Here is a 13732-nt window from a genome sequence, read left to right as displayed (position 1 = left end):
TTCATTTTTGATTAATTGAATATTTTCATTTTCCCTCTTTTGTTCACTGATTAGCCATAACTTTTTGTTTTTATTTGTTTGGTTGTTTAATTTTGTTTGGTTTTCAGCTTTTTACTGATTTTAGAGGGTTTTTTCTTCTTCTTTTTTTTTTTTTTTTTTTTTACTGCTTTAGAGTTTCTAGCAACACTATCCGATAGATATAAAATGTGAGCCACATATATAATTTACAATTTTTCTAATAGCCATGTTAAACAAAGTTAAAAGGAACAGATGAAATTAATTTTAATACTTTTAAAATTTAATACAATATACCCAAATTATCATTTCAACCTATAACAGTATTAAAATATTAATGAGAAATTTTATATTATTTTTCCCACTATGTCTGAAATCTGATGTGCATTTTACACTTGTAGGATATTTCCTTTCAGATTAGTCACATTGCAAGTGCTCAAGAGCTTCTTGTGGCTAATAGCTACAGTAGCAGACAATGGAGGTTTATAGAATGCATCTTTAACTTATCAAAATTGATATTATACCACTTGACATGAAGTAGAAAAACATTAAACAAAAAACCTTCCCTCCTCCTGGCCTTAGTGCTGCTAGTGTCATATGTTTTACTTTTGTATAAACCTAACAACAGATTGTTCTTATTTTTTGCTTTGTTATATTTTTAAAGGATTTTTAAAATAAGAAAAATGTCTTTTATATGTACTTATATTTACCACCTTCAGTGTTTTTTGTTCTTTTATGTAGATTCAGAATTTTTTCAGCCTGAAGGACTTCTTTGAATATTTCTTGTAGTATTACAATTCTCCTTGTGATTAATTCTTTCAACTTTTGGATGTCTGAAAACATCTTTATTTTTCCTTCATAGTGAAAAAAATATTCTGAGCATATATAACTGTGGGTTGATCATCTTTTCCCTCTTTAGTACAGGCATACCTCATTTTCTTGTGCTTCGCAGATATTGCATTTTTTTGTTTTTTGGTTTTTTTTTTTTTAACAAATTAAAGATGTGTGGCAACCCTGCTTCGAGAAAGTCTGTTGACACTATTATTCCAACAGAATTTGCTGGCTTCACCTCTCTGTGCCACATTTTGGTAATTCTCACAATATTTAAAAAATTTCTCATTATTATTTGTTATGGTGATCTGTGATCAGTGATCTTTGATGTTACTATTGTACTCGTTTGGGGGGGCCACCAACCACACCCATACAAGATAGCAAATTTAATTGATAAATGTGTGTGTTCTGACTGGTCCCCCAGCCAGCAATTCCCCCATCTCTCTCCCGCTCCTCCTCGGACCTCCCTATTCCCTGAGGCACAACAATATTGATATTAGGGCAATTAGTAATTCTACAATGGCCTCTGAGTGTTCAAGTGAAAGGAAAAATTGGTTGTCTCTCACTTTAAATCAGAAGTGAGAAATGGTTAAACTTAGCGAGGAGGGCGTGTCAAAAGCAGAGATAGGCCAAAAGCTAGGCCTCTGGCACCAAAGAGTTAGCCAAGTTGTGAATGCAAAGGAGAAGTTCTTTTTTTAAAAAATAAATTTATTTATTTAATTTATTTATTTTTGGCTGTGTTTGGTCTTCGTTGCTGTGTGCGGGCTTTCTCTAGTTGTGGCCAGAGGGGGCTACTCGTTGCGGTGCGCGGGCTTCTCATTGCGGTGGCTTCTCTCATTGTGGAGCACGGGCTCTAGGCGCGTGGGCTTCAGTAGTTGTGGCACATGGGCTCAGTAGTTGTGGCTCATGGGCTTAGCTGCTCTGCGGCGTGTGGGATCTTCCCGGACCAGGGCTTGAACCTGTGTCCCCTGCATTGGCAGGCGGATTCTTAACCACTGCGCCACCAGGGAAGTCCAGGAAAACTTCTTGAAGGAAATTAATTGTGCTGCTCTAGTGAACACATGAATGAAAGAAAGCAAAACTGTCTTATTGCCAATACAGAGAAAGTTTTAGTGGTCTGGAAAGAAGATCAAACCAGCCACAACATACCCTTAAGCCAAAGCCTTGTCCAGAGCAAGGCCCTAATCATTTCAATTCTGTGAAGGCTGAGAGAAGTGAGGAAGCTGCAGAACAAAAATTTGAAGCTAGCAGAGGTTGGTTCATAGGGTTTAAGGAAAGAAGCTGTCTCCATAATAACAGAGTACAAAGAGAAGCAGCAAGTGCTGATGTAGAACCTGCAACAAGTTATCCAGAAGATCCAGCTAAGATAATGAATAGAGGTGACTACATTAAACAACAGATATTCAATGTAAATGAAAGTGTTCTATTGGAAGAAGACACTATTTAGGACTTTTATAGCTAGAGAGGAAAAGTCAATGCCTGGCTTCAAAGCTTCAGAGCACAGGCTGACTCTCTTGTTAGGGGCTGATGAAGCTTGTGACTTTAAGTTGAAGCCAATGCTCACTTACCATTCTGGAAATCCTAGGGCCCTTAAGAATCATGTTAAATCTACTCTGCCCCTACTCTATATATTGACCAGCAAAGTCTGGCTGACAGTACATCTGTTTACAACATGATTTACTGAGTATCTTAAAGCCACTGTTGAGATATACTACTCAGGAAAAAAGTTTCCTTTCAAAATATTACTGCTCATTGACAATGCACCTGGTCACCCAAGAGCTCTGATGGAGATGTTCAATGAGATTAATGTTGTTTTCATGCCTACTAACACAACATCCATTCTGCAGCCCATGAATCAAGGAATCATTTAGAAGTTCAAGTCTTCTTATTTAAGAAATACATTTCATAAGGTTATAGTTACCATAGATAGCGATTCCTCTGATGGATCTGGGCAAAGTAAATTGAAAACTTTCTGGAAAGGATTCATGATTCTAGATTTCATAAAGAACATTCATGATTCATGGGAAGAGGTCAAAATGTCCACATTAACAGGAATTTGGAAGTTGATTCCAACCCTCATGGATGACTTTGAGAGATTCAAGACTTCAGTGGAAGAAGTAACTGCAGATGTGGTAGAAATAGTACGAGAACTAGAATTAGAAGTGGAGCCTGAAGATGTGGCAGAATTACTGCAGCTTCAGGATAAAACTTGAGTGGATGAAGACTTGCTTCTTATGGGTGAGCAAAGAAAGTGGTTTCTTGAGATGGAATCTACTTCTGGGGAAGATGCTGTGAAGATTGTTGAAATGACAACAGAGTATCGAGTATATTACATACGCTTATTTGAAACAGCAGCTGCAGGGCTTGAGAAGATACTTCAATTCTGAAAGAAGTTCTACTGTGGGCAAAATGCTGTCAAACAGCAATGCATACAGAGAATGCAGAGGACAGAGAAACATTCAGGAAAGGAAGAGTCAATTGATGTAGCAAACTTGCTTGTCTTATTTTAAGAAATTGCCACAGTCACCCCAGTCTTCAGCAACCTGAAGCACCCTGCTCAGTCAGCAGTCATCAACATAGAAGCAAGACCCTCCACCAGCAAAGAGATTACAATTTGCTGAAGTATCAGACGATTGTTAGCATTTTTTACCAATAAAGTATTTTTAATTAACGGATGTATATTGTTTTTTAGACCTAATGCTATTCCACATTTAATAGATTATAATATAGTGTAAAAACATATATGTGTTTTATATGCACTGGGAACCAAAAAAATTATGTGACTTGCTTTATGGCAATATTTGCTTTATTGCAGTGGTGTGGAACCAAATCTGCAGTATCTCTCAGGTATGCCTGATCTTAAAGATATTGCCCCACTGTCTCTGGGCTTATGTTGTTTCTGATAAGAAGTCTTCTGTTAGCCTTATGATGCTTCCTCTTTATGTAATTTATCTTTCTAATCTGGTTGCTTTTTTAGACTTTATCACCAGTTGTTTTTTTTTTAACATCTTTATTGGAGTATAATTGCTTTACAATGGTGTGTTAGTTTCTGCTTTATAACAAATTGAATCAGCTATACATATACATATATCCCCATATCTCCTCTCTCTTGCATCTCCCTCCCATCCTCCCTATCCCACCCTTATAGGTGGTCACAGAGCACCGAGGTGATCTCCCTGTGCTATGCGGCTGCTTCCCACTAGCTATCAATTTTATATTTGGTAGTGTATATATGTCCATGCCACTCTCTCACTTCGTCCCAGCTTACCCTTCCCCCTCCCCATATCCTCAAGTCCATTCTCTATGTCTGCGTCTTTATTCCTGTCCTGCCCCTAGGCTCTTCAGAACCATTTTTTTTTTTTTAGATTCCATATATATGTGTTATCATACGGTATTTGTTTTACTCTTTCTGACTTACTTCACTCTGTATGACAGACTCTAGGTCCATCCAACTCACTACAAATAACTCAATTTCATTTCTTTTTATGGCTGAGTAGTATTCCATTGTATATATGTATCACCAGTTTTGAGCAATTTAATTATGTGCCTACATAATTTTTGGAAAGTTTCTTGTGCTTGGGGTTCATTGAGCTTCTTCAGTCTGTTGGTTTATAGCTTTTACCATATTTGGACAATTTTTGGCCATATTTCCTTCAAATACATTCTTTAGTTCTCCTACCTTTCCTTTGAAAATTCCAAATTTTAAGAAATTTTTTTTTGGAGTAATTTTTGATTACACAAGTGTTGCAAAAGTGCAGGGAGTTGATGTGCATTCTTCTCTCAACTTCCCTGCTATTAAGATCGTATATACTGTGGTACCTTTGTCAAAATTAAGAAACTAACGCCGGTACATCACTATTAACTAAACCTCAATTACTTATTACTTGGATTTCATCAGTTTTTCCATTAATGTCCACTTTTTGTTCCAGGATCCAATCCATGATACCACCTTGCTTTTATTTGTCAAGTCTTAGTCTCCTCTGGTCTGTGACTGGGGATATTAATTTTAATAATATATTTTAACACTATCTATCAAAACATCATTTAAAACTGATCAATATTTTAAAAATTATCAATAATGTATTTTACATTATTTTTTTCATACTAAATCTTCAGAATCTAGTGTGTATACTTACAACACAAATTAAACTCAGACACTTTCATTGGAAGTACTTCCTCTGCATTTAGAGCTCACAGAATTTACAGTTGAAAAAGTAGATTCACATTCTCCGGTTGTTCCAATATACTTAAAATTCTTGCAAGAATTGCACTGAGAATCAGTTTTTCAATTTAAATTAATTAATTAAGAAATTCAGTTCTTCAGTTGCAGTAGCCACAGTTCAAGTGCGCGATTGCCCTATGTGGCTAATAGCTACCATATTAAATCGTGCGGCTCTAGACCACTGTAAGGACTTTTGACTTTTATTCTGAGCTCTGAAGGGTTTTGAGCAAAGGAGCGACATGATCTCATTGAAGATTACTCTGCTGTGCTGGAGAACAAATTGAGGTGAGGGCAGAAGCAAAGAGACCAGCCAGGAGGCACTGCAATAACCCAGGTGAGTGAGGAAGGTGCCCGGTACTAGGGCAGTAGCAGTGGAGGTGGAGAAAGGTGGTAGGATTCCAGGACTACCTTGTTAGACCTGACACAATCTGCTTGCGGATTAGCTGTGGGGTCAGGAATGACACCAAGGTTTTGGGCTTAAAAATGGAACAGGGCTTCCCTAGTGGCGCAGTGGTTGAGAATCTGCCTGCCAATGCAGGGCACACGGGTTTGAGCCCTGGTCTGGGAAGATCCCACATGCCGTGGAGCAACTGGGCCCGTGAGCCACAACTACTGAGCCTGCGCGTCTGGAGCCTGTGCTCCGCAACAAGAGGGGCCGCGATGGTGAGAGGCCCGTGCACCGCGATGAAGGGTGGCCCCCACTTGCTGCAACTAGAGAAAGCCCTCGCACAGAAACGAAGACCCAACACAGCCAAAAATAAATAAATAAATAATTAAAAACTTAAAAAAAAAAAAGAAGTGTGTTACTACTTATTAAAAAGAAAAATGGAACAAGGAATGTCTTTTACAGAGAAGATTTTGTAGGAACTAGGTTGGGAGTGGGGAGATCAGGGGCTGTTTTGAACATTTTGAGTTTAAAATACCTATGAGACATTTACATGGAGATGTTAAGTAGACAGTGGATATTTGAGTCTGGGGTTCAGGAGAGAGAGTTCTGCTGGGGTTATACATTTGGGAATCATTAACACATAGATAGTATTTTATTTTATAAGATATTTATTTATTTATTTATTTTTGGCTGCGTCGGGTCTTGGTTGTGGCACGTGGGATCTCTTGTCGGGGCCTCCCAGCTCTCCAGCTGTGGTGCGCTTGTGGCACACAGGCTTAGTTGCCCCGCAGCCTGTGGGATCTTAGTTTCCTGACCAGAGATCGAACCCACATACCCTGCATTGGAAGGCAGATTCTTAACCTCTGGACCACCAGGGAAGTCCCCATCGATGGTATTTTAAAAGGTAAGATTTGAGGACTTCCCTGGTGGTCCAGTGGTTAAGACTCCCCTGCTTCCAATGCAGGGGGCACAGGTTCGATCTCTGGTGAGGGAAGTTCCGCATGCCACAGAGTGTGGCCAAAAAAAAAAAAAAAGAAAAAAGTAAGATTGGAGGAGCTCACCAGAGGAGTGAGTGTACAGAAAGAAGAGTTCGTAGCAGAATTTTCAGGAAAATGCAAGTTTTGAGATCAGGCCCCAAAGAGATCAACAAGAATTGGTGGAATAGTATATTCCTCCAATTAAAGGCAGTGTTAAGCTCAATGATGCAAAGGTAGTGATTAGCCAACCAGGTATAGCACATCATTTTGCTGTGCTGAAGCAAAAATACAGAGCCAGAAGGTATGGAAAGATGTATTCGGTGAGGACGGGCTTTCAGGCTGGCCGGGTGGCTAGTCAGAGCTGGGAATGCGAGGGTTCTAAGGACAGCTTTGGAGTTAACAAGTGACAGCTGCAGTTAGTTTCCTACACGTACACAAAACCAACCAACCCGTCTTGCCATAGAGCATATGTCATAATGCTGGTACAACAGGCATCTCGTTTCGCAGATGAAGAGAAGCATTGCCTTGGACCACAAAGCCACTTAGCCGCAGAGCCTCGCCCTCGCGTAGATTACCGGGGAGGTGCCCTTCCCCCAAGGGCACTCGAGCTCTAAAGCGGGACAGGCTCGGAGGGAGGGGGGCTGACACGGCGAGTTCAGAAATAGCAATCGTGATGGGCGTGTGAGTTCCGCGCAGAATTGTGACAAAGGGGAGGGCCTTGGCTTGAAGACGAGGCATACAGTCATTTAAGTCTAGTGGAAGAACTAAGGCTAGTGGGAGCTCAAGGACAAAAAGCACTGAGATTCTTGAGTTGGCCCTGTGAACGATCCTTCCTTGCCGCATCCTCCCTAAGTCGGGCAGTGAGGAGCCTGAAGAACCGAGGAGTGAGGGGGCGGTGGCGGGGAAGGGCCGACTGACACGGCCCCTTTTAGGTCCTGATGCTGGGAGCAGCGTCTGCACTCCTATTTTCCCTTCACCGGGTCACTCTGCCCGGGAGTGGCTACCTCTCGGGCAAAACTATGGCCTTGTTAAACGGGCAGGTGCAGGAAAGCCAGTCTACCGGCGCCCCGGGGACACCCGCCGACTCCCAGCACTCCTCTGACTCCCGGCGCCGAGTAGGCGGAGTCAGACCGGAAGACCCCGCCGGGCTGGGCTTGTGAGCCGCACGGGAAGGGGCGGTGCCGGGGCACAGGAACCAATCACGGCAGACGCGTCCACGTGGCTAGTACTGGCCAATAGGCGGCCGCGGCGGCCGCGGCGGGGAAATTCAAATGTGTTTGCGGAGAGGGGCTGGGGTTCCATCTTTTGTTCTCAACGCGGCTTTGCGGCGGAGGGTCCTACCTTGCCGGCGCACGGAGGGACGGCGGCGGCCGGTGTGTGGGCTCTTCAGCCGCGCCGCGCGGGCCGGTGAGCGGTGGGGGCGAGGCGGGGAGGGCTCGCAGCCTGGCAGAAGACGTAGGGTGCGGCTCAACGGGCTGGAGGGGGAGGGGCGGGCTCTGTGCCCCTCCAATCCTCCCGGTAGTGCCGGAGATTTTTTTTGTTGAGGACCCGGGAGACGAGAGGTCGGTGTGGACCTGGCTGGAGAGACGGCCTGGCAGGGCATCTGGAGAGACTCCCTCTCTTGTCTGGTGTTTTAGAACAGGGAGAGGAGATGGTGGCCGTGATTCTGACAGTTACCTTTGGGACCTGGCTTCAAGGGGTGACACCTAGCTGCCCGCTTTATCCCCCTTTTTCATTGTTACGCTCGAGGTCTGGGGCGCCATTGACATCAGTGACCCTGGGTTACTGGATTGATGGGTTTGAGAATCACAAAGATGAGACTGACAGGAAGAAAGACTGCGGACACTTTGGGGACTAAACGTCAACACCATGCAGATGAGCAAGTGCTCAGTACTGTACTAATACAGTAGATTCTTGGTATTAGAATGATTAAGGTAGCACATCATGTTTCTGCCAGATATGCACAAGAACAAGCTGCTGATATCCCATTTATCAATAAAGGGCAGTGATGTTGTATGTATCATGCTTTGAAAGCACTTGCAATGTGCAGGTGTACTGACATAAAGCAGATGAATAAAGGAATGGTTATTCTCACTACCAAAAGGATTTTTTTTATGCCTATATGTCACTACCAGAATCCAAGCAAACGTACCATCACATTTTTTAAAACGACTGAATTTGCAGATGGCCCAGAGAAAATAATTCTGGAGAAAGAGTGAAAGGAAGGCAGAGAAGAAAAATGGAAAGTTGGAAAGGGGGCAGCATCTTCTGTGTTGTGCAATGGTTTCATTGACGTTCTGGTGGAAAGGAGAGGTGGACTTACCTGTTGGAATCCTTGCTGGGCGGATTACAGAGACATGCTGTTGTTTTTGTGTACATAGCTTCACAAATACCACGCTGATAATATCTGTGTTGAGATATTCATGTAATTAATGCTTTAGTCTCCTGGGTTCTAAAAGGCTAGTTGCAACATTTTTTTCTTTAATGCTAGTAAAAATAAGAATTCTGAATAGTTCGATTTTTTTTTTCCTTAGAAATGGAGGCTGAGGATTTAAGTGGCAGAGAGTTGACAATTGATTCCATAATGAACAAAGTGAGAGATATTAAAAATAAATTTAAAAACGAAGACCTTACTGATGAGCTAAGCTTGAATAAAGTCTCTGCTGATACTACCGGTGAGTTCCCTTGTTTTGAATACCTCTGAGGTAAAGGAAGGAAATGTTAACCACTGGGTGTTCACATGGTGTACTTTTCTCAGTAATTGACGCTTACCAATTAGAGCACAAACATTTTATGTCTTAACTCTTGTGTGTGGAAATATTCCCACAATTTTCCACTTTCTTAAAAAAGGACACTTAACATCACATATTACAGTGTGCTCAGAGGTAATTTTCGTAACTCTTCCATTATTGGCAGCTGTCATTTCCGCTGATATGCCTGCCATCAATAGGTATGCCATTTTTTTCCATTCCTTTTTTTGCTGCAAACTGAGAAAACCTCACCAGTCTCAATAAAATGATGTACAGATTTAAGGTTAAACACTCAGTGTTTGATTTGAAGAATCTTCCTCTTACTCTCCTGGCCTTTCTTTCCTATTCTCCCTTGCTCACTGTTCCAGCCACGGCAGCTCCCTTGCTATATGCCTCCTGTGTGCTGGACCAGCTCCTATCCCAGTGCCTTTGTTCTTGCTCTCTGCCTGGAACACCGCTCCCCAGCTACCTGCCCACTCTTACCTCCTTCAAGTCTTGGTTCAAATGTCATCTCATCGAGGGCTTCCCTAACACACCTATTTAAAATAGCAACCTGTAGGGTTGGGTGTGTGTCCCCTATTTCCTTTCCCTGTATTATTTTTCTCTATAGCACTAGTCACCTTATATCTCATTTACTCATGTGTTTATTGTCTCTCTCCTCCACTAGAAAGTGAGCTCTCTGAGGGTGTGGCTTTTATCTGTTGTGTTGTGTCTGCAGAACTAAGAATGGTGCCTAGCGAGTAGTAGGGACTTAAATATTTATTGAATGATGAATGAATGAAAGTGCCCAAAGTTTAATGCCCTAGTTTTATGAAAAGTATTAGCTCAGAAGCCAAATCTTTACTATATTTTAGATTGTTGAGTTTTTTTGAAAAGTGACCTTTGGATAAGTTTGTTGTATCTGTACTAACCATTAAATGGATGAGGGATTGAAAGCAAATGGAAGAACCTATAACTAGTCATGATGGCAGGTCATATTCACTTGAAACAACTTAGAAACTGATCATTTTGGTGTTAAGCAAATCTTAATATGGTGATATTCTATCACCACACTTTGTGTATTTAAACAGTGGTAACAAAGCTTGTACGCCAAGGTAGATAAGTCCTTATCTAATATCTTTAGCTTGCTCAAAACTGTGAATACTTAACATATATTGATAATTGGGATGTAAGACATAATACTGAGGAAGATTAAAACCGTGGTTTCTAGATGAGAAGAATTTAGTATCTACTATGCTACATTGTAATATATGTTTGACATCGAATGAATACTAACACAATAAGACAGGATGCTTTAAGGTTTTAATAGAGGGAGAATGGGGTATGAGAAATACATCTGCAAAGACCGTTTTTTAGACACCTTGAAGGCTAACTTGTTAGGAAGGCGATGGGAGGTAAAACTGAAAATGAAGTTAAGGTCAGACCGGATTAAATTTAAGGGTAAAAACAAAGTTATGAATCTGTTTTTTTTTTTTTTTTTTTTTAGTAAAAAGCAGAAACAGTAATTTTGTTTGTAAAAGCAAATATTTAACCCTTGTTGAAGGTAACTGAAACTAATAGAAAGAATGATAATTTCTCTGAGAAATCTAAATTTAATAATGTTTAATAATGACTAAAATATACTGAACAGGACAACTAGTAACACTAAAGAAGGTTAAAAATAAATAAATAACATGAAAATTTTGGAGAAATGTGGGTAAATTGGAGGGAGAAGAAAATGACCATACCAGTTGCTTATCTTTTGTAAACTGGTTTTGTTTGATCGGTTTAAAACTAAGTTTGAGGAATATGGATATAATGTTGGATCAATAAGGTTGTAAAGGTTATGTTAGGACTAAGGCAGTAAGTTTCTAAATTTTTAATGAATAAGCATGAAGAATTTTCCAAGAAAGTTGGTACTGGTGGTGGTGAGAGAGGCTTAGGTTTTCTTTGCATCGTTAGAATGCTAAGATAGAATTATGCTGCTGCAGCATACAATATTCTTAGACTGCATATGGTTTTCTAAAGCTCCTCATAAACATTTATTTCCAAGGTTTTTTTTCCTTCAAAATATATAGCTTTTTGTAGTACAATATACCATCATAAAAATATATATATACAGTAAATAAGTTTGCTTATATTTGCATGAGTTGTTAACAAGTTTTAAAAAAGTATTTTAGGGAGTTTGTGTATGTTCATACTGAGAGTATCAGTGATTAACTGTAATTTGAAAGAAAAGTGCAATTTGGCATTTGTTTTATGTCTTTCCTCTGTTGTGGTATATTTTGTCCCCTATTCAGATAACTCGGGAACTGTTAACCAAATTATGATGATGGCAAACAACCCAGAGGACTGGTTGAATTTGTTGCTCAAACTAGAGAAAAACAGTGTCCCTTTAAATGATGCCCTTTTAAATAAATTGATTGGTCGTTACAATCAAGCAATTGAAGCACTTCCTCCAGATAAATATGGCCAAAATGAGAGTTTTGCTAGAATTCAAGTGAGATTTGCTGAATTAAAAGCGTAAGTATTACCATTTTAACTGCATTTAGCTAACTACATTACATAACACATAACTACATCACCAAAAGGTAAAATGAAAACATGATGTCAGAATTACTTGTAAGAAATTTAATATTTTTTGATGAAATCCTTTTGTTTATAATTAACAAGTGAGTAATGTAAACTTTCTTTACTACGTACATATTTCCACAAAAGTTACATACTCTAGACTCTGCCTAAAAAGATTTTAAAAATTAACATTTAAATTTACATACAGAAAAAAGAACAATATCCTGTGTCTTTTGGAAAATAGAATGAGGAGTTATCAAACTTAGGCAAATGTGTCCTTTTTCTTAAAACTTGACTCTGAAATCTTTATTTCAGTATTCAAGAGCCCGATGACGCACGCGACTACTTTCAGATGGCCAGAGCAAACTGCAAGAAATTTGCTTTCGTGCATATATCTTTTGCACAGTTTGAACTATCACAAGGTAATCTGAAAATGTCAAGTCCGAATTTTAAGTAGAGGATAGCTTCCTACCGTAACTTACATTCGAATGTTAAATCATGTGTATGAAATAGAAGTATGAGGTGAAACATCAGATGAGAATATGGGGGAAGAATGCTACCTAAGTGTAAATGTGGAGAATATTTGTCATACGGGCCCTTCCACTTGTGAGGAGTAACCCAGGAAAATAAGCATGAACATCACGTGTGTGCTGTTAGATTCAGGAAACATCTAAAGGAAAGTGACTTCTTTACTGAGTATTTCTGGGATGAGGATATAAGATATTTAAACCAGAGCTTAGATAAGTTTTTCACGTGCAATGGTGTCATAGCACCAAAATATGTATCAGAATATAATTGTAGCATTAATTGGTAGTTCAATTAAAAAAAAGTAAACTGCTGTAGAAGCTTTTATTTCTTGCTCACTTGGTTCTACCTAGTCTGGACATTTTAGATAGAACGAGGGCAGTCTCTTCCTCAGACATTTTTGGCCTGGCCATTAGCCTTTACTCTTTTCATTTTCTGGGGCCTTTGGATCTATCCTGTTGGCCCTCTGGCCACGGTTTCCTGTTTTTCCATTTGCCTCGTTGCTGCTCCAACCCTGATCCATTTCCCACCAGTAATACACATATTATCACCATTTCTTTTTTTTTTTTTTTGGCTCAGCCAGAATCCTCGTAGTCATGTCCAAAGCAGGGCTAACTCCTTGGAGAGTATTCGCCAGGACCGAGGTTGGAGAAAAGCACTGTATAAACTCAGATCCTGAACTTCTCCTTATTCAGATGATTTCTGAGTCCTAGTTATCTGAATCATCTTCTCTCATCTATCCTGTGCACTATCATGTGACTTAAAAAAGAAATCATCCCTTTCCTGCCTGGGAGAATTGACTCGTTGCTTGTTAGAGTTTGGCCAGGCCTTTAAGATCATCTATCTCTCCTTCATGCTACTTTTTTAAATTTTTGAGGTGTTATGGCCTATCAACAGCACCTATAAACTTATAACTTTAGAATACAAATTTTGAAAATCTCAAATTATATTATCTGTAAATAAGAAATAAACCTCATTGGTACCACTGGGATGTAGTAGTAACCTCAAGGTCCAAATTGTGATTATTTTGAACAAGATTGATGAATAGGCTTTCAGGAAAAATGCAGAATCCCCGAAGTCCTATGTGCTTTTGGTGTGTATGTGTATTTTTGTAGGGGTGGAGGACATTCCACAGTTTTTATCAGCTTCTCAAAGGAGTCTATGACCTTAGTAAGCTCCCTAATTACTAGTTCCTGTCTAAAGCCTTTCTTTCTTCTTTTGCTATCCTGAAACGCTCAATACATGAAATATCAGTACTCTGAATAAATGTAGTCTTAGTCTCTATCAAATATGTTTATGTTCTTAAAATTTGTAAACTGTGAGAAGCTAGAGGCTGACTCTTAACCATTTTTATACCCAAGTGCCAAGTGCATAGTGTAGCCCAGTGGCTCCCATAAATGCTAACACATTTCATAACATACATGATGTATACATTTAATATTTATAAATGAAATTCTAAACTAAATGTATTGGG

The 13732-nt window shown here is 39.8% G+C and overlaps 1 protein-coding gene across 3 annotated transcripts in view; it reads left to right on the top strand.

The window, feature by feature from the left end:
• Nucleotides 1–7699: 7699 nt before the first annotated feature.
• The window catches only part of TTK (TTK protein kinase), a 53553-nt gene continuing 47520 nt past the window's right edge, over nucleotides 7700–13732 (top strand). For all 3 annotated transcript variants that reach the window (XM_057528232.1, XM_057528231.1, XM_057528230.1), the window contains exons 1-4: nucleotides 7700–7840; nucleotides 8968–9108; nucleotides 11463–11685; nucleotides 12049–12155. In XM_057528232.1, coding sequence (XP_057384215.1) covers nucleotides 7705–7840; nucleotides 8968–9108; nucleotides 11463–11685; nucleotides 12049–12155 — 607 coding nt within the window. In that variant the 5' untranslated portion in view covers nucleotides 7700–7704. The remainder of the gene's footprint in view (nucleotides 7841–8967; nucleotides 9109–11462; nucleotides 11686–12048; nucleotides 12156–13732) is intronic.

This window comes from Balaenoptera acutorostrata, chromosome 14 (genome assembly GCF_949987535.1).
Source record: "Balaenoptera acutorostrata chromosome 14, mBalAcu1.1, whole genome shotgun sequence".
Taxonomy (NCBI): Eukaryota; Metazoa; Chordata; class Mammalia; order Artiodactyla; family Balaenopteridae; genus Balaenoptera; species Balaenoptera acutorostrata.
The sequence above is the reverse complement of the archived record's forward strand: the minus strand, read 5'-3'. Positions and strand labels throughout refer to the sequence as shown.